The following is a 26549-nucleotide window of genomic DNA, read 5'->3' as shown; positions in this document are numbered from 1 at the left end:
GTGTTCCTAGTTCCTACACGTGTTCGTGTTTACAAGTCTTTCTGCAGATACAATTTTTGCATCGCATTTGTACCAGAGATGAGCGGATTTGAAATTTCTATGTCCTAATCCAATCCAAATCCGAACCTTCAAATCCAAATCCAAATCCTAATCCATAACTTTTTCATATTCAAGTCCATGTCCAATCCTAATCCGATTCCAACTGGAAATTCAGAAAAAAACTACTTTATGCAATGGAGGGATTCGAAAATTTTCTTTTACAACCAACGATTCACTTGATTCAAGATAACCTAGTAACCATAAGTACATTAATAACTGATTTGAATAAAGTTTGTCGCCAATCGCCACACGACATTTCAATCTCCCAGAAAATAGATAAATCCAATCCAAATCCTAATCCGTTCTGAAAAAAATGTCTAATCCAAATCCAATCCAAATCCGACAAAATTTCACAAATCCTGTTTTTTCAAAACCTAATCCTAATCCATGCTCATCTCTGATTTGTACCACCGCATCATTGGCTTAACTCAAGGGTGGCCATAATTAATCGCGTGATCAAACTAGGATTTGCCGAGTGTGACAGTGGCCTCCGAGAGGGTTTCAAGTCGCACGCGCGGTAATCTGTGATATATACGGTTATATAATTATTATCAATTTGCTACGCAATTTTATGTGAACTTGCAGGATCAACCAAAATTTGGGATATTGATGTCTAATAAAACAGTTCCGCCGTATCGGCGTGGCCAGATTTCATAAATCTTTGTCAATTCACCGATAAAATACTATAGACCAGACCTGGGCAAAGTGCGGCCCGTGAAGCTATTCTGTGCGGCCCGCGAAAGGTTGCTTGGAATTCAAAACATGGAACTTGCGTTTTGAAGGACTAAAACCACAGGCTGTATCTACTTCGTTTACTTCGAAGCCTGTTCATTATTATGCACGATTATGCTGCCTACGTACCTTGCATACGTAATCCAGATCCAAGAAAAACACAATATGGCAAAGTATGAGTAGCAATTTAAGTCACAAGAACTCACTCTTTCCATATTGTTTAGCTCAAACCTTCTTTGCTGTCATTGTTACATTACGCACAATACGGTGTGTGTTTCAAATTGTTGCGTGATACATTTCCAAATCCCTAATTCGTAAAACAAGTCAATCAGTGCTCGCGATTTCTATATGACTCATCATATCTTTTACCCATGAAGGATTAACGGGCATTCCAATGAAAGAAAGCCGAAAACTGAAATTCAAAGAAAGTTTTAGACTTTAGAGCACTAAACATTTGGATACTGGAGTAAGGGGCAAATCCGCCATTTTTAGTTTTCGCTGAGCATGTCGCCGAGATTGCTCATTTTAATTTAATTCGGTCTTATGACAAAAACACGAAAGACTCTGTCACGGGAGGGCGAAGTTCAGAAAAACTGCAAGCTTCGCTCAGCATCTGCCAATCTGCCTCTTTTGGTATCTTGCCGTTTCGACGTACAAACGCATTATTGAGTCTTTGCAGCAGTTGTTTAATCGGCAGTCATCAGCTACAGACGTAGGTCTTTTACAAGTGTAGTGGTATGCAGCCCGCGGCATTTCGTATAGCAAGTCATCTCCGAGCCAGGACGTGGACACCAGAGTTGGATCAATTGTAATTTGTAATTGAGCTGAATGTAATTAATTACATTTTTCAATGTAATTGTAATGTAATTGTAATTGAAGCATTTTTATTTTGTGTAATTGTAATCGTAATTTGACAAAAATTTTGCTCAATTACAATTTCAATTACATTAAATTGCTATTGAGACCTGACAAGCACAACATAAAATAATTTACTTATAATGCATTCTCTTTAAATGTCGACAAGGAATTTGGTGGATCCATTCGCGGAAGCCCTTGACTGCGCCCTTGCGGGCGAAGTTTTTTATTTTTACCGCTACGCTGGCCTCGGCTGCCATTGTATACAATTATTGGATTACTAATCAACGGATGGATTCGCAACACGTGACTCACGATTGAATACGCCGAAAAGCGAACTGCTGAGCCGGCTTAAAGCAGCAGAATTGATAGTCCAATTGCTGGCGATCCAAGCGTCGAAATTTGATATGTATGGTCCTAATCGAAAGCTAGTGTCGCACTGATTCCGCAATAAAAGTATATTTCCAGGCAATGGTACCATCCCAAAATAGTCGTGAAAGTCTGGGAATCGGCATTGTTCTGAACAATCGCTGGGCGTAATTGGTCATTGTTGTGGTCATGCTGCTGCGGCGCTCTCACTTTTCAAAACAGTCGGCCTTAAACGGCTATTTTTGAGCAGTTACATTGCCCTGACGAGATTTTAATTTGTATTTTCGGAATTAGTGCATCAATAGCTTACGATAAAGACCAGATGCATCAAATTTGGACGCTTGGATCGCCAACTCTAGGACTACAAAGTTTGCTGCTTTTAGCCGGCTCTGCAGTACGTTTGTCGGTGCATTCATCCGTGACTCACATCTTGCGCATCTATCCGTGGGTTGGCAATCTACAATACGATTTCAGATCACGATACTTCGTCTGGCTAACTAACCAGACCACTGGATATTATATAACGTCTTATCTGACAAAGCACGGTTTTGTTTTTACTCCTCATCCTAATTCCTACGTCCCTCGATAAAAATAATATTATTTCTTTAATTATATACTATATACGCAAATCCAACACGTGCATATATTATAATACTTTTTTCAACGACATACTGCATACTGGAATAGTTCGAAAACGTTTTTTTCTTATTATTAATTAACGGGTATTTGCGCATCATGAATGAAACATGAATACTTGAATTGTTGTTAATTACGACGCTACGGTTGTCAAGGAGCACGGTTGAATTTATGATTATTCAATTACATGTTCAACAGCAGCAATTGTAATTGTAATTGTAATGTAATTGAAGCATGCAAGGAGTAATTGTAATTGTAATTGTAATTTGATATTTTTAGCATGGAGTAATTGTAATGTAATTGAAACATGCATGAAAGTAATTGTAATTGTAATTGAACTGAAATAATGTAATTGATCCAACTCTGGTGGACACACCTGACCAATATATGTAAAATCTCGATCAACATCCGACTCTGTGAGTGTAGGCACTGCAAATGCACCCCGGAATATTTGATACATATCCACCCCGGAATATTTGACACATCTCCACGTACAAATTTTATTGACCTAAATAATTCAGTAGTTAAAACTTTCAAATATTTTCGAGTTTCGCGTGGCTAGAACATAATTGCACACTAATTTTTCATCACCCAAATGTCAGCGATTTTGGTGGGTAGTAGCCTACGATTAGTCTTGCGCAAACCGTTACCTAGGGTTACCATACTTTAAGATCCCGATCCAGAACTTCTACCAAAGTGTTGGAGGTTTATCTAGGCTCCCCCTCGCCACCTGATCTGTCTAAGCGGTGTAATATAAAGGCCTAGAGGTTGGCCGTGCTACATCTCGGCAGCTACAGAAAAAGAATGAAGAAAATTGGCGTGGTGTAAATGACCATAGTAGTCGACAAACACCACAAATACCACAAACAACCTTAGAAGAAAACATTTTTTTCAAGTTACAATGAGTGAAGTAAATATGGGAAATGTATACAGATTATGCTGATCGCCCGGTAAGTTTACAAAAAAGGTCAACTTTTCACGTCGGTACCTTTATAAGTACGAGGTTCTACGGACAGCTTCCGTTAGGTCAGTGGTTCTTAAAGTATGGGTCGCGACCCAAACATAGGTCGCGTAGGGTATAATTTTGGGCCGCGACGGTACCAGAGCGGTCCTTTAATATGTATGTAATATTATTTGAGGTCATTGCAACAACAAAATATGTTCGCTTTTCGCGCGATTTACTGTAGTTGGTTTGAGCAGAGCATATCAGAGGTCACTGAGTTTGGTACCACGGCCAATAAGCGAGACACGCGGAGAAGTCGCCACCACAACATGACTTGATCTTGAAAATGTGCCGACCTTTGTAGTAAACAAATTGGTTTGAATTCGTGATAAGATTTTTTCAACATTGGTTTCTCTGGAAAACACCGTCGGAGACCTGGGACGCTTTAGTGTAGAGTTGTACAACGAGCGGTTGCCGGTTTATGAGGTCAAAACCCGTCCACGCTTGGACACATGAATATATGGCGTTGGGCCAACATACGGCTGGGCAAAGTGCGGTGCCAAAAAGTTCGGTGGCGATAATTGACCGTCGCTGGGTGGCCAAACCCGTCGTTATTGATATAATTGGTCGGCACCCAAATGCATTCATTTTGGTGTGTTGCTTGGGTCGCGAGATACCACTAAAAGTCAGATTTGGGTCGCGGTCTAAAAAGTATAAGAACCACTGCGTTAGGTTGACCTTTCTTTCTTCTTCTTCTTTTGGTCAAACCCGCGGCAGTCCCAGAAAAAGCCGGTTTTCGCGTGTCTACTTAGTGGCGAATTGGCCTTTTTTAGTTGTCCGTGTATACTGTATAGTCGCCTATCACCATTCTCACAAGACGAGAGGACGGGTCGCGAAAAAAGAGGACATATGTATCCCTACCTTTACCTAACCCAGGTCATCAACACTGAAGTGGTCCGTGCAATGGCTCGAAAAACCACATGTGACCCTTTGCCCAAAAAAGGTTTACCACTCCTGGCTTAAATGAAACGATCCTCATAATTAATCGTGTGATCAAACTACGATTCACCTTGTGTAATTCACGAATGAGTTACAAATATCAGAAGCAGCCTTATCGATTAGAAGCCTTGAGTTCGGGTTACATCCGAGTGGGACACAGATTCACGACCTGAATGCATTCACTTCTGTTTGAGATGCTCGCATAAAAGGTATGCGGAAACCAGAAATTGAAAAGATTATGTATCAGTTTCACTGCGGTCACTGCCACGATAATGTTAATTACCTCGAAATCAACAATATACCGGACCATGCAGAACTGTGGAACGATATTTCACCAACAATCCGACAGTCAACGAGTGTGTCCAGTGTCCATTGTCCAGTCCACATCCAAGTAAAAATACAAGCAGACTCAAATGATCTCATGCTATAGTAAGTGCTGGAGATTATACCGGGCCACGATCTGATAAAACGACGTTGCCTTCCGCCACATGCCACTTCTTTCGATCTATTATCTTCTTATGTTTTCTTCCAACACTTTTCATTCACTGAGCATGACCTCTCTTTACATCACCTAGGCCTAGGTGGGTGTCAGACTACGAAGACTGCACCAAGTCCTTTTCGACGCCTTCACATCGTTTCATTGTATCGGAACAATCTTGTTGTGTATTGATCTGATAAAATTGTTAGTCATAAACTGAACTGATAACTGAACTATACGAGAAGCGTCTATGATAATCGACATGAACTAATCATGCCAACGTACACACGATAATTGCATGCCAGTACAGTCTATTTATATAAAAAATGTCGCATCATCTGGTTAAATGATATCAAGAGAACGACGATCGTTAGGCGTTAGACTAACCAAAAATATTGCTTAGGTCCCGGTTGTTAGAAAATTATATCAGTAGAAAAATTATCGTGTTACATGGATTTGAATTATACGAGGTAATTAGGTTGGCACTTATTTACTGTGCTACGAAATTTTCCATATTATCTTCTGAATTGGGTTAGTCGCTCAAGCATCAGTAATAGTATTTGTTCTTGGATTTTCCGCTCTTAGGGCTTTTAGGCGACTTCTTGCTTTTGCTCTTCCCTGATTTCGGACTTTTCGGAGACTTTCCGGATTTTGACGACTTTCCGTATTTGTCGGATTTTCCAGATTTCGAAGATTTTCCGGATTTCGAGGAATATCCTCCGTTGCTTTTTGGCGAATCAGGTGTCGGCTAAAGAGCGGAATAAAGTTTGAAATCGATTTAGATTTCTTGAGACTCTTCGAGGTACAGAACTTCAGTATGCAATTGAATAGTATATTAATATCGAAATAAACCCGAATAATTAATATAAAATGTTCTTTTCGATCTCTAAGTTGTTGGTGATAACCTCATGAAGAGTGACAGCCGAAAATATCATGGTTTATTTCGATACTAATATATCATTGAATTGTATTCAATTAAATAGTATATTCATATTGAAATGAACCCGAATATTTTCGGCTGACACTCGTCAGGGGTAATCGTCAGCAACTAGTAGTGAATTGGAAAGAACATTGTATATCAACAATCGTATCACAAAATATGACGTCACCAGCATGAAAGAGAGAGCGTTCAATGTACTCTCTCTTTCATGCTGGTGACGTCATATTTTGTGGTACGATTGTTGATATACAATGTTCTTTCCAATTCTCTACTAGTTGCTGACGATTACCCCTGACGAGTGTCAGCCGAAAATATTCGGGTTCATTTCAATATGAATATACTATTTAATTGTATATTGAAGTTCTGTACCTCCAAGAAGCTCTCTGAATTGTATTCACATTTCAATTGAAAAAATTCTACAGCACGAAATAGATAAATTGATTGATATTTGCAGTATTTGAACAGCAAAGCAATTTGCATGCTTGATTTGCACTCAATCGCATTAAAAGCATTTGTAATAAAGATAAAGGACAGTTGGTCTCGCAAGATGTATTATTTACCATTAGCAATCATATAGTATTGACACTGTTCAAGATAATATGCAGTGAGAAAAATAGAATGAAATTATGGTGGAATGTGAAAGTAGAAGTAACCATTCCAAGACCTGTCACAACTACTTCCAGTAGAAGTAGATAATAAAAGGTCAGGAAAAGCTCAAGTAAGAATTAGTTTCAAAAAGTATACTTTTTCATGGGGCCACCTCATACTTTTAGCAGTTAATTGGACTTATCTGTTTTAGATGAGTGCAATTTATACAACATATAGATGCAACTTTCCACCATACATGTAGTTATACCGTGATACGGTGATCATTTCCGGCGGTTCTTATAACAGTATCACTCATAAAAGTTATTCAAACTGACGCCGAAACTACTACTTGCTTTTCAAAATCCGAATTGTAAAAAGAAAGTAATTTTTCACAAATAATACTCCAGTAGAAGTGGAAGCATAGTCTAAAAGTATAACAGCTTGAGCAAGTAGTGGAAGGAAGCGAAACATACTTGGCTACTCCAAAAATATAAGTATGGCGTACGTTTTTACCATGACCACCTTCGGAGTCTCTCAAAACTACTTCACATCCAGCTCAAAAACTACCGTCAACCGTTAATGTCTCATTTCAAATAGTTTTAACCTTTCTCTTAATTGGAAAGCATCACTCGCCGCCAGTAACGTTGATGCCTGTAAGGCAAGGGCGGGATTTTGAACGACCCGCGCAGAGTTTCTACCATGAAAGGGTAATTCTAATCTTAAAGTATTGACAAATTTTATGCGTCACAGAATTGCCAACCTGAGGAAGATGGTCACGAAGCTACTTGTTCTGTTCGGGTCTACATACCTTTGCGGGCAAACATTTCCACCATGAGCATTAACAAGACAACGTTGCGTTCCAATATATCTGATGTTCACGTGCAGTATTTACTAATACTATTTTCTACATCCGACATGCAGCTAGGGTTCAAAGAACTTGTTGACAACTCTGATCGACCACAGATGTCAGATTGACTTCAACAACTATTCAAGTACATTCGGTTATTAAATGCATTAAATACTGTTTTTGGCCTTTGTGCTTTAAACATAAAGTTCTCATTACATACGATTTATTCCGTGTAGGTGGATAAACACGCGATTAATGTATGGATTCTGTAATCCGGCCCGCCATGTACTACATTTTCCCATATCAGGCCAGCCGACCGAAGAATTTGCCCGGCCGTGCTGCAAAGTATTATGTGCAGACTTGGATAACTAAATAATTCTAGTTTTGTAGTTGCCTAATTAAACTAATTAGGGCGGAATGCTGGTATCTAATTCTAATCTAATTTGTGAAATGTCTCAATGTTCTCATTTTAATTCTAGTTTCCGGCTTCTTTGAAAAAGGTATACAGGAGACCTATACGGTGCGAAACGAGTCAAGATCGGTGTACATACCTTTGCGATTCTCGTGCTTATGAGAATAAACTCTAAATTGAAATCAACGGAACTTGATTTTTGTCGTATTTCTTTCTAATTAGGAATTTAATTAAATTTCAAAGTTTTTGCGAATTCAGTAATTTTAACTGCAACCTAATTTGAAAATAAATTCAGTATCTATAATTCCAGGTCTGATTGAATTTAGAAGAGCTGAAAATCTTCTAGTTGTCCAAGTCTGATCGCAAGCGTTATTCGATACGTCAACAACATTCATGCTTGTAGGATGTTATGTGTGACGACGAGACAGTCGACTTCTAACAGCCTGTATTAAACTTCTCACTTTTCCGCCGGGTCTGCATCGTCTTCCTCTGCAAGGCTTGTTACCGCCCTGGAAAGTCAATTATTTTGCTACATGATTGGAAACACGCTTTCGCATAACAGTGATTAACGCCACTAGAGAAATTGCTGTACCATTCCGTATTGGCACATTCACTCCTATTTTTGAATTAAATACACTGTCCAATCATTTCACGCATCGCCATTACACTATCACGCATTGTGTCGCTGGTTTATTACGACTTTCCAGATATGTCATATTCTTGAACGTGCGTACCATTGGACTACATCTTTCGTATAACACTGCGATATCACCAATCGGGGTTTAAAGGTTTCCACCGTGTAAGGTAGTATCGCAACGATAATCGTCGTTGATAAATTCACTCTTATATGACAAGGATAAATTATCTCTCGCTATACTCAACTGGAATTGCCAATTTAAGATCAAAATTAATTCTCGATTCAGATTCGATTACATTGTTTCCAGCATTATACTAACAATTACCACTGCGAATTACACTTCATAGATCATCAAAAATTACTGTCAAAAATGACTTATAGAAAGTCAACTCACGTTTCCGCCGTACCCCTGAAATGACAAGAGAGATAAAAATAATGATTTGAAACATGAAGTTATAGACATTGTAAAAATAGGAGCTCATTACGGAATCCGCTCTCGTTGTAACAAAGTACGAAAAGTGTGCCGAAATCGTAGGTATATGCATTACGAGTCAATGATGGCGAAAAAATCATACCCCGTTTCCTCCGTTTCCCTGTAAACATAGAAGTAAATAATTTGTAATGAAATGAATCCTCACGCATTTAGTTACGTTTGGGCCATTAGATTGATTAGAAGGTATTGGTTTCGCTGTAGTGACATCACAACGCAACGATATCACTTGTATTAATTGATGATTAGGTTGAAGGAGTTAAATGGTGTAAATTGTATGGGTTATAGCTTGTCATAGGAGGTGGTCTGTAGTCGCCGTTGATACACTCAAGTATTAGTTAAATCGCGACAGTGGCAATTATCACAGCCCAGGTTTTGTGCCCCACGTCTTCATGAGTTATTATAGGGAAATCTAATCAAGTACTCGTATATAGGTAAATCATTTAGTCTTAGTGACATGGACTAGTACATTAAATATACGGAATGCGGCCTATATGATACCTAAATTTCATTGATACAAGTGTACTGTACAAGTACATATACATATATACACACACAAACATGTATGCATGCATATTTTCGCTATACGCTATATAAATCACCCGTTCTATTTCACGGCAAAACTAAATTACATGATAGCTTTACAGAATAAGATTCAAGCAACACCAGATTGCGACGAAATTGATAATGTAAAGAAAATCAGCGTTGAAAGTGAAATCTAATCTCACATTTCCTCCGCAATTCTTTCCCTTGCAAGGTTTATTCCCGCCCTGGAAGACAGTTACGTTGCAGCACAATTTCAGAAATTATCGCAATTAGCAACACAAAGATTTTTCATTCAAGATCATACACACACAAAAGATGTCACACTATGAGTCGGTCCTGGTCCTATATGCTGAGAAATAAAATGGGCCGAGCCTATGGGCTAAGTCGGGAATTATATTTCTCGATAAACGTTGATTCTGATTTAGTTTATAGCTTCATCACGGTCGATAACTTGTTATGTCTTAGGTAAAATCTATAAATATATTGACTTTTGCTTTTGCAACCATATAAAGTTGCATCGTTAATAGCAATGGCCGGTAAAAGGGCACTGCGCTTCTCAGATTCAAGATTTAATTGTTCAAAAAACTTTTATCAGCAGTTATTTCTCCAGAAAGACCCTTGTTCGTACCGTTTCTAAACGATTTTCAAATAATGAACCGTGGCACTCTAGGCACAGCTATGTATTTCTGTGGCATCGAAATCACCCGTCGTTGCAGGGGTATCGCAGGCATATAACTGCAGCAGGACTGCAATGGTGCATCTTATGAAACTAATTTAGCTGCAGTCCGACCAAATACAGTGGTTTTCTAAGAAAAATTACTGGTGCCAAAAGCGTAGCGTCCCTTTAAGAACCGCCAATGAAATCAAGATTCCACAGGTGTAATTCGGGTAGTCTACTTCTCTCGCATAACTTAATTTCTAGTCACTAAATATTTTCCTTACATTTCCAGCACATTTCTTTCCTTTGCAAGGTTTATTCCCACCCTGGAATAGAATTACTTCGCTAGAACATTTCAAAACCGATTGGAATTATACGCACTCAGATTTCATCAATTAGCCAGCAAAGCATACAACCATAAACAGGGTATGGATAGCGTAGTTACACACTTACACAGCTATAACGCTAATGCAGGTATGACTCTAGAATTACGACTCATGTTTTGGAGGTTTATTTAAGCTCCTCCTCGTCATAAGAGCCGCATAAGAAGTGTTTTACAAAAGCATATAACAGAAGATCAGAAATCATAATAAAAATACGGGCCAGGTGAAAATGCCAATGTAGTCCTGTCGTAATGTCGTTAATATCGTACAGTCGAGCGGGTTGATCCGAACAATTCGAATTTGGTTATACATATTATAGTATTTCAAGAGGAAGAATTCTCGATAAACTGCTATTCTGATTTGATTGCGAGTTACACCATGTCAAATTAATTTAATAATGTATTTGTTGGGCAAATTGTAGCCCCAAAAGATCGAGAGGAACGTTGAAGTTCGCCTTTGAAATCAAGATTCGACGAGGATTCCTGTACAGGTGCAATCTTAGCGAAAAGACTTTGTATACAAATTCACACCCAAAAGGTGGTACACGCAAACGAACCTACAAACTCGTTAACAGGGTGTAGAATGTAGATCGAGTATTTCACCGGACTTGTAAGCGACTGAACAGCATTTCCTGATTTGAAGAGCTTCTTGGAGGTACAGAACTTCAATATACAATTGCATAGTATATTCATATTAAAATAAACCCGAATATTTTCGACTGACACTCGTCAGGGCTAATCGTCAGCAACTAGCAGAGAATTGGAAAGAACATTGTATATCAACAATCGTATCACAAAATATAACGTCACCAGCATGAGATTTCGAATGAGAGAGCGTTCAATGTACTATTTTTAGGTGGTACACGAACTCCTTTTGTTGACAGAGTTTTAATTGGTGTATTTTGATCAAAGTCGACTCCAAGGCGCACGAATGGGGCCGTTCACACTTCCATTTGTGTGCCTTGGAGTCGACTTTGATCAAAATACACCAACCAAAACTCTGTCAACAAAAGGAGTTCGTGTAGGGCTACCACCTAAAAATAATACATTGAACGCTCTTTCATTCGAAATTTCATGCTGGTGACGTCATATTTTGTGATGCGATTGTTAATATACAATGTTCTTTCCAATTCTCTACTAGTTGCTGACGATTACCCCTGACGAGTGTCAGCCGAAAATATTCGGGTTCATTTCAATACTTCCTGATTTGTGTGGTTCAAGTAATTATTGCACGGTTGGGCCAATTTATATATTCAATCGTTGGCTTAGTACTTTTGGTTGCTTTGGTGGCAGTGACGGCTCTTATTGATTCATAGTGTAATGCAGTGTTATAAATTCTACGTCCCTACGTTCTTTCGTACTTCATTTGTGCGTATTCTAATTTTTCAAGAAATATTTCGATTAAAATGTTGTGTTTGAATTATACCGTGGTATAATTCTGAGGTAGGATAGATTTTCGTGCACCATCTTTAGAGTGCGAACTGTGAATACACATACACATTCTTCTTGCCTAATAGTGAAGGCGCTTATTTCGGTTATTTAATATTTCTGATCAGTAAACCGTATCCTTACGTTTGCAGGACACTTCTTTCCTTTGCAAGGTTTGTTCCCTCCCTGGAAAGAATTATTTCGCCAAATTGTTTCAAACATAATTGGAATTATCAACACACAGATTTCAACAATTAATCAGGAAAGCATATAACCAGATCAGATCATAGTTGGACAACTAGATAATTCTAATCGTCTACCGTAATTAAACTATGGAGCTAGTAATCTAATTCGTGCAATGTTTCTATGCTCTAATTTTAATCTAAATTCTGGTTTTTCTGAAATGCTACAGGAGACCTGTATATAGTGCGAAACGAACCTATAGCTTTATACACAGACATTTACCATTCTCGTGCTAATGAGAACGACCTCTGATTTGATATGAACTGAACTTTATTTTACTCGTATTTCTTTCTTATTCGGAATTGAATTCAATTCCCAAGTTTTGCTAATTCTGTGAATAATTCTAATTCTAATACGATTTGAAAAAAATCTGTGCAGTTATCATTATAAAATCTCATTTGGAAAAGTTGGAAATTTTCTAATTGTCAAACTCTTATACATACAAGATCGACTGTTAAATAGTTCTAATTTTTCTTTGTCAGCCGAAGGTCTAATAGATCGTTGACAGAAAAACTAAAAAATACACTTGTCCACACATTTCCTCTGCACTTCTTTCCTTTACAACCGTGCTTGTTACCGCCCCGTAATGCCATTACTTTGCTACAAAATTACAAATCAGACATATCAACACACGCGATTACAAACTCCTATAATCCTGCAGTATAGGCATATTAATATCATGCACTTTGCAATGTAAATTAATATATATTTGAAGCTTACCCCGTTGCCACCGTTGCCGCCGTTGCCCCCGTTGCCGCCATTTCCGCCCTGAGTAGAGTCAATTGATTGGTAATGCTTTACAATGTGATATTGTGATTCTTGTTCTATGTAACAATCATTTGAAATGACATTGAACAAAATGGAAACGTGTAGAATCTAGATGACCCTTGATAGAGTATAAGCTGTCTTTAAAGAATGTAATGACTGAAGATTGCGGTGAGTTATTTGGTCTACTGTAAACATGCTGACAACTTGTTTCCATATTTATGAAGGTTTTCGGTCATGATGGATGAATATACTTGTGATATGGCGTGCAGTTGTAAAGGAAATATGCTGGAGGTCATAGGTCAGACCGAGTACATCTGACCATGACCACAGAACAAACTCAAGAAGTTCATGTAGAATTAACGTTCGTACATGGTTGACATATCCCACCCTTGACTGGAAAGACAATGTTCCTGCCAGGGTTTTGTTGAGACCCTGTTGTTGTGTCACAGATAAAATCGAAAATAGTTCGCTGCGAGCGTCTATATGCAGAGACCGATGATTTATATTCAGGTTAATTTCATTATGAATACTATACAATCGTATATACAAGTTTAAGTATAGATATAGAATATATAGAAGGATGAAGTGTTAGTACTCAATAGTTTAAGATCATTTGTCTGACCATGACAGTGTTAGCTATGAAGAAAGGACATGCTCTGTTGAATATGAAGTGCCAAAGAAATCACCCGTCCCATAAATTTTATGAAGAACATGCGTGTAAGAATAAATTTATGTTCCTAGTCCTACTCCTCCGATACAAATCTTGTTGCCTTTGCTGTCCTTAATTTTCAATCGACATCCCCAACCCTGGAATCAGTCAGATCGCCATCACTCAAACGTGTAATGTTATATAATAGGTATATGATAGAGAGTGTGAACCAGTTGAGTAGACAGATTGAGATTGAGATTGCACTATTCATATCAAGGGAAGTTGAGGTAATGTACCCATGAAATCACAATCAATTACAGTGAATGGAAACCTTACAGTAAAATAGTATTTTCCATCCAAGCCCTACCAATAAACCGAGCGCATCCTGGATTCTCCGTCTCCTCAAAAATATGCATCAGCGCTTAAAAATTGCCGCTAAAACGAATATATGGTGTCAACTCGATGAGCCTAATGACGGAACATAACATACACTCAAATAGCCTGCTCAATTGTTCCAAAATTTCTTGCTGTGTTTTAAATTCCAAGGTACAGCAAGTCAAAAAAACAAAACTGTTTGTTAGCTCATGTCAGTTAAGGTTGCAGAGAAAAGGGTCACCAACATAAAAAGAAAATCCCTGTCACAGTCCACACAACAAGCGGGAGCTGATGGCTTGTGTGGAGAGCTTCTGCCAGGATGCAATACTGAGCAAATTAGAGGAGTGAAAGGTCATATTATCACAGAGAAATACAAAAGTATTTCCTGTCCCACGTTGTCGTCGCAACCACATCTCTCATATAGAGTGTATAACTGTATATACCACATTATTAGGTATAAGAGGCCTTCATTTACTTAACCAAGGAAAGATCTATAAGACAAACCTCTAACTTAACATATATTATTTATATGCTTGTTGCACTGCTTCAAATAATAACTTACGCCTTGAGCTTGTCCTTGACTTTGTCCTTGGCTTTGACCGCCCTGCCCTTGACTTTGAGTCTGACTTTGGCTTTGGCTTTGACCCTGGCCTCCTTGACCTTGACTCTGGCTTTGACTTTGTGATTGGCTTCCACTACCACCAACCTATCGACAAAATTTAAATTTTGAGTTTATCGACGTATTTCAACTAGATGCCACAGGAAAGTTCAGCAATGGGTGGCCCGTTTTCCATTTTTCCGGCTTGTTATGCACGCGATCTAGTTTTCTTCGCATCTACGATAAAGCTCAAGGCTATAATAGGAATACATCAATTTCTCAGGTACTCGTGGACGGCAGTAAGTTGATTTTCGATCCTTTGCTATCTAAACTGCCCTTTGGAGAATTATTGTCGCCTTTTCATTGGTTAACTGCAGCAGAGTTTCCCAATATGGGATAAATTTACTTGAAGCGGTTAACGTTTACTTTCGAGGGATAGGCTAGATTTAAGCAATCAAAGAACTAAACATTAAAACGTAAATGAACTCATTTGCTTCCTAGGCATCATGAAAAATGATTAAAAACAGCTGGAATGTCTCTCGGAACTATTTTCTTAACGACAATATTCGTCGGGCATTATCGATTGCTGAACGAAGAATTAAACAGCGTTTTGCTTAAAACAATTTCAACAGTCCGTTTTGAACGTAGGCTATATTAGAGATAAATTTAGTCACGGATTTAGCAAGAGGTAGTTTATGTGTTAAAGTTAACAATCACCCAACTATAACATATAATGCTCGACAGCGACGCATCGTAAATATATCTTGAACCTGTTGTTTAAATTCAAGTTAAAAATTTACACAGATTTCAGGCTCGCATCGTTTAGTACGTATGAAAGTATGCTAAATTACTTGTGTTTGACTTTGATGTTGGTGTTGGACGTTAATACCTCCCACCTGAAAGAGACATAGTGTTTTAATTGTGAGGAGATATATAGCTTTCAAATTAATATAACTGCATGAGAAATTATATTGACACAGAAATATATAATACAGAAATTATTGACACTCTGATGATGAAATTATATCTTGGATCCATGCAAGATGTAACATTAGTGATGGAAGAATGTATGTACGAATAATGGCATATTTTGGGAATTGAGAAAGCATTGGACGTTGAATATTGGTTATCAATATTTATTGGAGCAATTATTGATTTCCTAATGTTACAGAAGTTAAACATATATTTCCCAAGATGAATCACGTCGTTTTGAAGCTATATATAGAAAGCATTAAATTGATACAATTTGGTATTTTTGCCTCTGAAAGATGACGACATTCAACCAACCTATAGTAGGCTATACTTATGTTGGGCACTACAAAGTCAGTCTCGATCGGTCAGCCAATCCGAATCATGTCAACAATGTCATACTTGATAGCAGCACATTCGCCATCAAAGCACGCTATAATATATATATGTAGAATGTAGATGCATTATTCGAGGGCACGAAGCGGGATTATCATCATTCAAGTTGGTATGCGTGCCTTAATGCTGTATATTGGGAATGAGCTGCTTTTAATTGATGGCAAATTAGAATGAACACTAAGAAAGAAACTTTAGCCGTCAAGACACTGGAAGATGGATTCACGTTCTTCCACAATATCGCACTGCACTTCCGGCTGGTTTCCATGACATTTTACGCCACAACTTAGTTACAGGGCTGGGCGCAATGATTCGTAAACTCTAATCTGAATCGAGTATTAATTCTAATGATTTGAGTTGAGTAATTGAAGACGATTCTTTTGAGTACTGAAATTATGCTCTCCTTACCACTAAGAATTAATTTAATAACCAAAGTTTTAGTTTCTATAGTATTTTGTACTGTGGAAGCCTTGAAACCTCGATTTGTAGTATCACAGCATGTCAAAATGTAGTACTAAGCTACGCGCGTTAGTGGAAATGACATATGTGTGCAATTTTTGAGGTGAATTGAACTGATAAAAATTGCTAATAAACCGAAGTAATGAACCGTGATCAACCATCAACATTTTCACAAAGTTCAATGAAATAGATATGGTGGAAAAATATCGAATTATCTTTAATGTGCTGTATAACTGATAGTATTTAATATATTCAAGTCATCCACGCTGTTATGACGTCATACCCGACTCGACTCGAAGCCTAATACTCGAATTAGAATCGAATCGAAGCACTGCTTATTTAACTACAGACCATATACACAGCACGACGTATATAGCAAGTTTATTCGGTAGAAATATATATTGTGTAAATTGGTATTTGTGAAACTACGAGTTCTTTGACATGGTAACGCTGTTGTCATGGTAAACCGCTTGGAAGAAGCCAGAAGCACAGGCGGACTTTAAATTAAAATGATACGATTGCGCACAAAGCAATGAGCAGACGGCATGCATCAAGTTCAGATGATATATCAAAGCAATTCGTATTCGTTATAAGCGATTAATTCTTGAAGCCATTTGATCCAGTGGTGATGAGACCAGCAGGATGTTGGAAGTTAGTTTACCGATATCTGAGTCTGGCTTTGGTGCTGGTGCTGCATACCGCGTTTCTGAATGAATTTCATTAATGGTACATGAGTTTTAATGCGGAATATGTACATGGAAACGCAGTCGTGACACAAGATCAGCCTTCTCAAGTGCTCATATAGCATCAGGACTCGGAGATATTAGGTAGGCCTACATAAAAACTCCGGCCACAAACAAATTTGTAGCAGGAATACTTTGAGGTGAACATACTTCAAGAAATGGCCAGTCCGCATCTTACTAAATGTTAGACTTCTTGACATAAATCATCTATTTCCATAAAAATCTAATGATTGTTAGTAATCTTTGAGGGATAAGCCACATTGACTCCGGCCAATGCTGCGTTGGCTGCCGCATCGTCTCCCTCTTTATAGCGATCTTCCCATCAAGTTCGGGCTATCCGGTTCGACGGAATCCGTTTGACACGATCTATATATGGTGAGCTTCTTCGATACAGCCGAAGCTCAAAGAGTCACAATGAATATGAGGTCTAAACTTCGACATGTCCAATGATTGAAGGTCCACATTGCAATTGATATTTAGATTAAAGTAGGTTGTAAGTGAAGGATATCATTTCTTCGGAGGGACTGTTATTAGGTTTACCATACCAGATTCGAAAAAGAGGACACTTCTTACGAGTCACAAAAGATAAAGTATAGCAGTTATTAATAGGAATTGATAGGAAATTTGGAAGTTTTACTGCTAATATTGATTTTTCCGACTCGAGTGCTGAAAGACCCGTCCCCACGTATAATCGGTTATAGCTGACCCTTGTTTATAGTTAACCTTGCCGTCTAAATCCACATTTCACGTTTATTATGTAATTTTCAGTTGTCTCTTTACGATCGCCTGACTCTCAAAGCTATAAAGGAGGACGGATTGTGAGAAAGGAGGACATTATAGATTTCTTTAAAGAGTAGGACAGAACCTCTTAAATGGGGATATATGGTAACCCCACTGTTATATATTATACGACCTTTCGTCAATCATTTGACTGACTTACTTGATATAGTATTTGGATACAGCATTGAAGAGACCGATTCTATAAAAAGATTCAACGACAGCAAACGCCATCGCTGTGTGTAAGCTCTCTTGAGGGTTTGCCGAAAATTCACCCCTATCGCATATATTTCTCATTGAATTTACCCTTTCACAGTTAACTTGTTGTCCTTGGTGCCATCGACCAGGAATGGCGGAAAACATAACTATAATTCACGAAATAACCATATAGGAATTGACCATAGCAGCTTTACTCGTGGATAGGCCTCCGAGTCATCATTACGTAGATATCAAGTGATTCAGATTTCAAAATTCGTTACCCATTGGCCCTGATGCTGCGATTGTGACTGGTATCCGCCGTTTCCCGACTGGCCTTGCGACTGAAATATTGATATACGGTTACGTTATGGTGCAGATGAACGAAGATTTGTGTACATTTAGCTCGGTCAAGGTTTTACAGACCTAGATTGATATGTATATATACTAGTGTTGCTCAAAAACAACTTGTTTTGAGATTTTTGCGGTTACTGGCTAAAATTGTTAGGTTGGCTAACAAGACGAAGCGAAGTTATTGGAGTTGAAAATCTGGGATTTGAAAAAATAGTAGTTACTTTGGGTAATCCTAGAACTGTTAATGAAAAAAATCGAATAACTTCACTTTTACGGTTTGAAATTGTGTGAAATTTGTTTTGCATAGTTTTTGTAGACAATTTAACAGTTTCGTGGATTAGCCAGTAAAATTTGAAAAAAGAATGTTTCAATTATTTAAAATAAATTCACCATTTTCCAACTCTAATAGCTTCACCTTTACTCGTTGTAATAGACAATTTTAGCTAACAGCCGCAAACATTCGAAAAAAAGTTGTTTTATCAGGTAGGCTATCTTGCACAATGAGATTTATGTTGCTTGAATTCGGGAACGCAACTACCGCGCCCCAAAACCCGTAAGCTGCTCCAAGGAGGCACAAAATAATATATCGAATTTGCATCAATTAAACCGTCTATTGAGAAGTTACAATCATATTTTCAATCAGAACGTTTTGACACGAAGTGGATCTGATTCCGAAACTGCATTCAATGATAGTGACGTGTGGCATCATTCGTTAAGTCCAAATCTATCTCTGAGGAGTATTTTCTTTTCGTAATGAAATGAATGGCAACAAACCTGGCCCTGAGATTGATATCCACCTCCTCCAGACTGGCTTTGAGATTGATGTTGCTGAAATAGAATAATTCGGGATCACATCTCATGAGAAGGCTGTTGAGGAATTTCAACATAATTATTAGTGAAAACACGATTACTGTTATTGTTGTCAATATCTTTTGACAGGAATATTGCAAATGAATTAGTATATGAATCCAGATTCTGGCTATTCGTTTCCAAATGTTCGTTCGGAGTCATCTAATATTCCTACAGGGTATCTATTATATCAGTGCTTCCCCGCCGGGTCCCTATTGCAGTTACAAACGGACTTGGAGAATGTATCAGTACATGCTGTCATTTTGATATCTATGAATATTGATTTATTGCTGAAATATGGTTCATTCAATGGCTTCAGGAAGGCTATTTCAATACATGAAACAGTACATTTGGTGCGATAGTTGTATGTGACTATCAGTACATGCACAGTTAATCACCAAACACATCTTCTGTCGGTCCCAGCTTAAGATAGACAGCTTGGGTACCAAAGGGTGAATAAAGAGGGAATTCAAAAACTTTGAGACATAGCCTACTTCATGCTAGCAAAACTCCTTCATCTGGTTAGGGTGAGTATAATTGGGTATGGCAAGTACCAAACTGTTGTTGATGGTTTTTGGCAAGAGGATCATTCATATGCTGGTTGGCTGTAGTAAGGTCCGTGACTCCATGGTAATAATTACTATTAATGATCAAGTATTTGCATTATTTAGTCGCACATGATTAGATAGTTTCAGCTTTATTCGCACTTCGTACAGCATTTCTTATGGCGACCCGTGGTTTTTCGCTGGCGCGTGGTCGTACAGCAGGGATCATATCTTTGTAAAGTGCTGATTAGAGTATTTGGTAGCAATAAGATTTACGTGTAATAAATTCATATAAGTTGTAGTCGGTTGGATTTGATCGCATGCTAATTATGAACCAGAACACAACGACTCACGCCGAATCAGGGATAGCCTACTACAGTATAATTGGTAACGTCGTTCCAGGGTTGTAATGACTCGAGTCATGACTCGAATCGAGTTGCAATTTTTGGTTACTCGAGTAATTTTTTAAATCTGGAAAATGACTGGACTCGAGCAAATTTGTGTATTGACTCGACTTGCAGTCAAAGTCCTAGCGCACGACTCGACCTTGAAAGTCATATGACTCGAGACTCAGACGGCATTCCATTTTAACTTCGAAAAATAGTATAGGTTAACACATTATTGGTATTTCGTCAATCAGTACTAACGTATTGATATTTGTAAAATAAGGTCAGAAACTGTTAAAAATGAGGGAATCTACTATATTATGAATGCGAGACATATTACATCCCCCAAGCAGAGTAGTAAAAAAGTGGTTTGAATATGACTTGAACTCGAAACTTGACAGTGAACACAATAGCGTGGACTCGGACGCGAGTCTTGACACTATCATTTGGACTCGACACTCTGCAACCTGACTTGGACTCGTTGGCGAACTGAAAATGGCGCGACTTCACTCGAGTCGAAACTAAAAAAGTATGATTGACTTGTGACTCGGAACCTAGTAACTTGGTTACAACCCTGCGTCTCTCCCCTGCTTTAGAACAGAACACTTCCGACTTACGGATTGATGGTTGTATCCATATCCACCATGGCTTGTTTGAGACTGAGACTGGTGCTGAGAGCTGCTACCGTATCCATTGTGGCTTGTTTGAGACTGAGACTGGTGCTGGGAGCTGCTACCGTATCCATGATGGCTTGTTTGGGACTGAGACTGGTGCTGGCTGCTGCTGCCTCCCCAGGATGACTGAAATACAAAAAGAGACTCCGTATAAAAGTTTGTCAATGGCACTTGATCTAGCTTCTATAACACTGTAACCCTTGGGCTTATACTTGATTAGCTGTGGAAATCGGTAAATTACGTAGGCTTATCTGCCTTACCGACACTAGTCATATGCCATAGGTGGTCATTTCATGCCAGAGTAAGCTACACTATGACGAGGTCAGCCAACTTCTGATTGTAATTATCTTGAAAAATTTGAATTTCTTTTTCTGATTTTCCCTAATAAATTATAAATTGTAATTGGATCTTGTTAGAATTGAACCAAATTTGGTGTGCAGCGTTTTTTAGGATAACCTGACAATTTAATCACTGAATGGCTGGAATCCAGAAAAAAGGTTATTTTTGAACAGCCCTACTGTACATTGTGCAAGTCACCCTGCTACCACTTACTTGAGATTGAGATTGGGACTGATGGGAATGGTAACCGTACTGGGCCTGGTGCTGGGTTTGCTGTTGGGTGTTATACATGTATCGCTTGAACACTTTCCATCCGCCTTGTTTTTGACTCTAAAAGTACAGGAAACGTCTTACTTTTCTCTTTGTGAGATTCGAGAAAACCACATGTCAATTGAAAGCACGCAAAGAATGTAATTAACCGTATTGCACTTACCTGGCTCTGGGCCTGAACGGAGCCACTTCCTCCTACTTGAACTTGAGATTGGGATTGTTGTTGCTTATTCTTTCTCCCTCCCTTCTTATTTTTCTGACTTTGCGACTAAAATGCATGGTATCATAAGAGCAGGCCCACGTCGCATGTTTATGCGCTTCAAGACTTACCTGGCTCTGGGCCTGAACGGAGCCACTTCCTCCAACTTGCACTTGAGATTGGGATTGTTGTTGCTTATTCTTTTTACCTCCCTTATTTTTCTGACTTTGCGACTAAAATGCATGGTATCATAAGAGCAGGCCACCGTCGCATGTTTCTGCGCTTCAAGACTTACTTGGCTCTGGGCCTGAACGGAGCCACTTCCTCCAACTTGCACTTGAGATTGAGACTGTTGTTGCTTCTGTTTCCATGATTTCTTTCTCATGCCTTGCGACTAAACGAGAAATATTTAATTACAAAAGTCCATTTACGAAATAGTATAATCCAAGTTCCCGTTTCATATGTTACATCGAATACACTTCCCCATCGCCAACTTTCATCACCAAAACATTTTTCATAGACCTGTGTAATCTCGGGTTTCGATAATATTCATTATTGCCGTTTGGAATTTATGGGTCACACGTGGTCAGCACGTGAGTGTGTCGGGAGATGACGTGGCAGTGAATGTGCGAGCAGATATGGTCGGTGAGGAAGTATACTTCTACTTTTTCGGAGCACTCAAATAGGTATTGTGCCATTTACCCACGGGGATATCATATTAGACAACTTCTACTTAATCTTACCGAGTTTCAGTTTGCTAGGTAACACTATGCTAGGGTTACCATATTTGAGTTTCACGAATTCCGGACGCTTTCTAGCGCCCACTAGCGTATTTCAAAATGAGGAATGAGCACATTATCGATCAATATGAAGTCACACCAGCAAAGCTTTGCATATCGAGTCGAGGTGGTCACGATCCGGTTCAGGAGTATGTGGCTGTGTGTTATAAGTTGTAACCAGCGCCGAAGCCACATTTTTTCAGCTCCCTCCCGCCCAAATAAATACTGCTCTTGGGTCCACCGTAGGATAATCAGTGCAACGTCCGGAGGCTTACTATATGCATCTGTTCGGTAAATGATTTGAATGAATTCTATCAATAATATTGGTTCTTCCATATACTGCTATATAATTCTGATCCTCTCTCGGCCTACATGATCAGAGGTAGCGCTCAAGCTGGTGGAGGATGATGACTTCGAAAATACAAGGAACGTCTTTGTACATCGCTAAGTCATGTTCATGTCACACCGATAAGATTATTTATCAGCCGAATACCTGTGCGCACTGCACCACTGAGCTATGTAAACACCGCACACGAGGTGGTTTCCAACCTTTTATAGTCGCGACTTCATTTCCAATTTAAAAATGTTCCGTGGCCCACCTCAAAATTTGATGAGCTGATTATGCCTACTAATTACAGGGCGGCACATTTGCCCAAACTTAGTCACGGCCTGTTTTGGAAACTGATTACGTTCAACATCTTCGCGAACTCCAGAATAAAGGCAAACTACAGATTTAGAACCACTATCTTTGAATAAAGCATCTAAACGGCGTAAACCGACTTTATGAATATACCGTTATTTTGTAATCGCGATTACAATTAGACTTATTTTTATAAATGAATGTTATTTTTAATTATTTTTGATCGTAGTTTTTGTGAGGGTGGTAGTCCCAATATTAAAACGAATATTTATTATACTAAATCGCACGCAGCGCGAAGAAAAATTTCATGCAGCACAAATCTGCCTAAAAATTACATTGTTTATGTTGATTTACAAAAATATTATCAGCTTACTTGAAGTCCTCAAAATTCCGGACATTCAGGCATATTTTAGAAATTCCTCCCGGACGCAGCCTTAACAGTGAAATTCCGGACATGTCCGGGAAATTCCGGACGTATGGCAACCCTACACTATGCCTATAGAATAGTCGATTTGTACTTATTTCGCTGTTTCTACACGAACTTTAGTGTAAACTTACGACATTACTCTTACTTCTACTTGAGTATCAACGATGACTACTTTGACCAGTCTAAATGACCACCCGTATATGCAAAAAGATTTATGTATCTCAGGTTTAGGGATCAACAAAAATCAAAGAGAATACTTCGTCGAAGTCTACTACTACTATATTATCTCATTTAATTCCAGATAATTTGACATTCCAATAATCAAGGGAATGCTACACATTGAACGGAGTGTGGAACCATAGTGTCATCACTTATCATATAGCCAATGCAGCCCTATTCGCCGACATTTTCCACATCACAGCTCAGTGCAATCCTAAGTCACTACGATTCTAGGGAGTATAGAGATTTGGCATTATGAAAATCTCCGCAACTTAGTATTCGATTGCATTTGACCAATCACATTCTATCAAAAGAATGAGGCTATACTAAATGCTGTCCAGTATCCTTCACGGAGAATTTGCGTGCAATCCTTCTCTCATATATACACAAAATTGTGACGTCACTACACTACACTATAAGTTGTAGTGTAGGATATGAAGGTGTGGCACGCAAAGCCTAAATAAACCTTGTATTTCGGGTACAATCTTACCTGGCTTTGAGATTGACTTTGTGCTCCGTTTCCGCCAACTTGTCCTTGGCTCTGGTGTTGGCTTTGTGATCCATATCCGCTAACTTGTCCTTGGCTCTGGTGTTGGCTTTGTGATCCATAACCACCAAATTGTCCTTGACTTTGATGTTGACTTTGTGATCCATATCCACCAACTTGTCCTTGGCTTTGGTGTTGGCTTTGTGATCCATATCCACCAACTTGTCCTTGGCTTTGGTGTTGGCTTTGTGATCCATATCCACCAACTTGTCCTTGGCTCTGGTGTTGGCTTTGAGATCCATAACCGCCAACTTGTCCTTGGCTCTGGTGTTGGCTTTGTGATCCATATCCACCAACTTGTCCTTGGCTCTGGTGTTGGCTTTGTGATCCATAGCCGCCAAATTGTCCTTGGCTTTGGTGTTGGCTTTGCGATCCATATCCACCAAATTGTCCCTGGCTCTGTTGTTGATGTTGCGACCCAGATCCACCGACTTGCGTTTGACTCTGGCCCTGGGTATACAGGTAAAGGTTAACTGGAATCACAGCTGCATACGTAATATAACAGGACAGCCGCAATATGGGTGTCCGGGATAAACTTCAAGTAAAACTTGCCTGGTATTGACCTCCTTTACCGTTTCCTTGACTTTGGTGCTGTGACTGAGAGCTAAATCCTCCATTACTGACTTGGGACTGGGATTGAAATTGACCATTTACCCCTGGAAAGAAAATGCATATTTCCCAGTCTGTGTACTGTACATGTACACTGTACAAACAATACTATTTAAGGGAGTGGAGCTATTCGGCGCCAGAACACACAAGAAATGCAAAAGCGGTTCTTTTCACGCCGTGAAGTTCGCTGTGGTAATCATTTAGACTTTTATCACAATGATTCGATTACTCGAATCCGAATCGAGTAACAATTGTAGTGATTCGATTCGAGTAGTGAGGGATGATTTTATTTTTGGGTACTGAAATTATATGCAGTTTTCACCATAAGTTTTATTATCAAAGAGAATTATGGTTTCGTTGCTTTCGTTGCAGCTTTGAAACCTCACTGCGTTGTATAACCATAGGATTACCATACTATCGAATCGAGAAAGGAGGACACCTTTTTCAAATCATAAAAGTTAGATTAGCGGAACTGAAAACAGCTGATTTTAAAATTTTACTGGAATTCTTGTGTTGACTAATAAAAAGGTAATTACTCCGACTCTACTCCCAAATTACCCACTTTTTAATGATACTGGTCTGGTATTGACTAAAAAAAGGTCATCGCTCAAACTTTACTCCCGAATGACCATCTCGAACGCGCGCATTACATATTCCGCGTCATTTATGGCGTTTTTTAGTTGACCCTGACCATTTGCCTATAGCCACCAAGGCTGTAAAGGAGGGCGAATTTGGGACATTTAGGCGTCGTCGGAGGACATTTTCGATTTCCTGAACAAGGAGGACAAATCGTCCTAAAGGAGGACATATGGTAACCCTATATCACAGCATCCAAAACTTGTAAAACAAGCTAATCATGTTATTATGGAAGCAAGTCTACAGGTATTTTGCATATTATTTGAGAGAGTCAATGCAGGCATATGATCAACGAAATTTACACGTTGGCCTCTGTGGCACAATACCATACATCCGAGCTAATTCGTTAATATTACCCGGAAAGAATGTATGGTTACGGGCCGACTTTTGCAAAGTGTATTCTAAAATTGTGAAGAACTTACATCGTTTACTTCTGCTCCTGGAGTCCAGAGGAACTGCAAGGGTAGACACGAACAGGGCGCACAAGCCCAACACTCCGAAGGATCGCATTTTACGACTCAAAAATGCAAACTTGGAACACTCTAGATGAAATCGGAGAAACTTTAGATCATTTCGTACAACTTCGACATGTCTGAATTGCGTAAATCCGAAATAGGCTACAAAAATATATAATCAAGGAACATTCGCCTCCTTCTGTGATGTTGAGATTTTATATCGACACAGATGATTTTGCACAATGGGTTTTCATGAATATCAGTCAATTTTGGCCTGGAACGTGAAATTGCCTCTGCATTAAACCAATAAAATCTAAAATGCCTTGCTTCAGACGTGATTCTCAAATTGAACAAGGTGACATCGGTGCTTGAAAGATTTAGAAAAACTATTGCTGTTGCGCTGTAATATTTCT

The 26549-nt window shown here is 38.8% G+C and overlaps 1 protein-coding gene across 31 annotated transcripts; it reads right to left on the bottom strand.

Moving 5' to 3' along the window:
- Nucleotides 1–671: 671 nt before the first annotated feature.
- LOC145446103 (uncharacterized) lies at nt 672–26261 on the bottom strand. Of its 31 annotated transcripts, XM_080324292.1 has the most exons (22): nt 26104–26261; nt 24989–25092; nt 24380–24886; nt 22120–22218; nt 21956–22057; nt 21789–21893; nt 21569–21685; nt 20960–21142; nt 19337–19390; nt 18493–18552; nt 17155–17199; nt 15524–15568; nt 14637–14780; nt 13798–13857; nt 13003–13050; nt 12184–12225; nt 10514–10555; nt 9754–9795; nt 9111–9128; nt 8930–8944; nt 8360–8407; nt 5406–5859 (listed from the first exon to the last, which is right to left on the bottom strand). In XM_080324292.1, the coding sequence occupies exons 1-22, from the start codon at nt 26189–26191 to the stop codon at nt 5659–5661; spliced, it is 2169 nt and encodes a 722-aa protein (XP_080180418.1). In that variant the 5' UTR covers nt 26192–26261; the 3' UTR covers nt 5406–5658. The 31 variants fall into 31 exon arrangements, with proteins under 31 accessions (XP_080180444.1, XP_080180447.1, XP_080180448.1 ...); XM_080324297.1 differs by lacking the exon at nt 8360–8407; XM_080324295.1 differs by lacking the exon at nt 9754–9795.
- Between the last annotated feature and the right edge of the window lie 288 nt (nt 26262–26549).

This window comes from Botryllus schlosseri, chromosome 9, assembly GCF_051294905.1.
Source record: "Botryllus schlosseri isolate E-star chromosome 9, Bs_hap1, whole genome shotgun sequence".
In the NCBI taxonomy this organism is placed as follows: Eukaryota; Metazoa; Chordata; class Ascidiacea; order Stolidobranchia; family Styelidae; genus Botryllus; species Botryllus schlosseri.
This window is presented reverse-complemented; position numbering and strand designations above follow the sequence as displayed.

What these genes read in the sequence shown, in the direction of transcription:
- LOC145446103 (XM_080324292.1), bottom strand. Translation starts at nt 26,191, where the DNA reads ATGCGATCCTTCGGAGTGTTGGGCTTGTGCGCCCTGTTCGTGTCTACC. An exon ending in ATGGATACAACCATCAATCC is followed by an intron (nt 19,391 to 20,959) that starts GTAAGTCGGAAG and finishes ATTCTATTTCAG; the next exon opens with CAACATCAATCTCAAAGCCA. An exon ending in GAAAGAAATGTGCTGGAAAT is followed by an intron (nt 9,796 to 10,513) that starts GTAAGGAAAATA and finishes ACTGTCTTCCAG; the next exon opens with GGCGGGAATAAACCTTGCAA.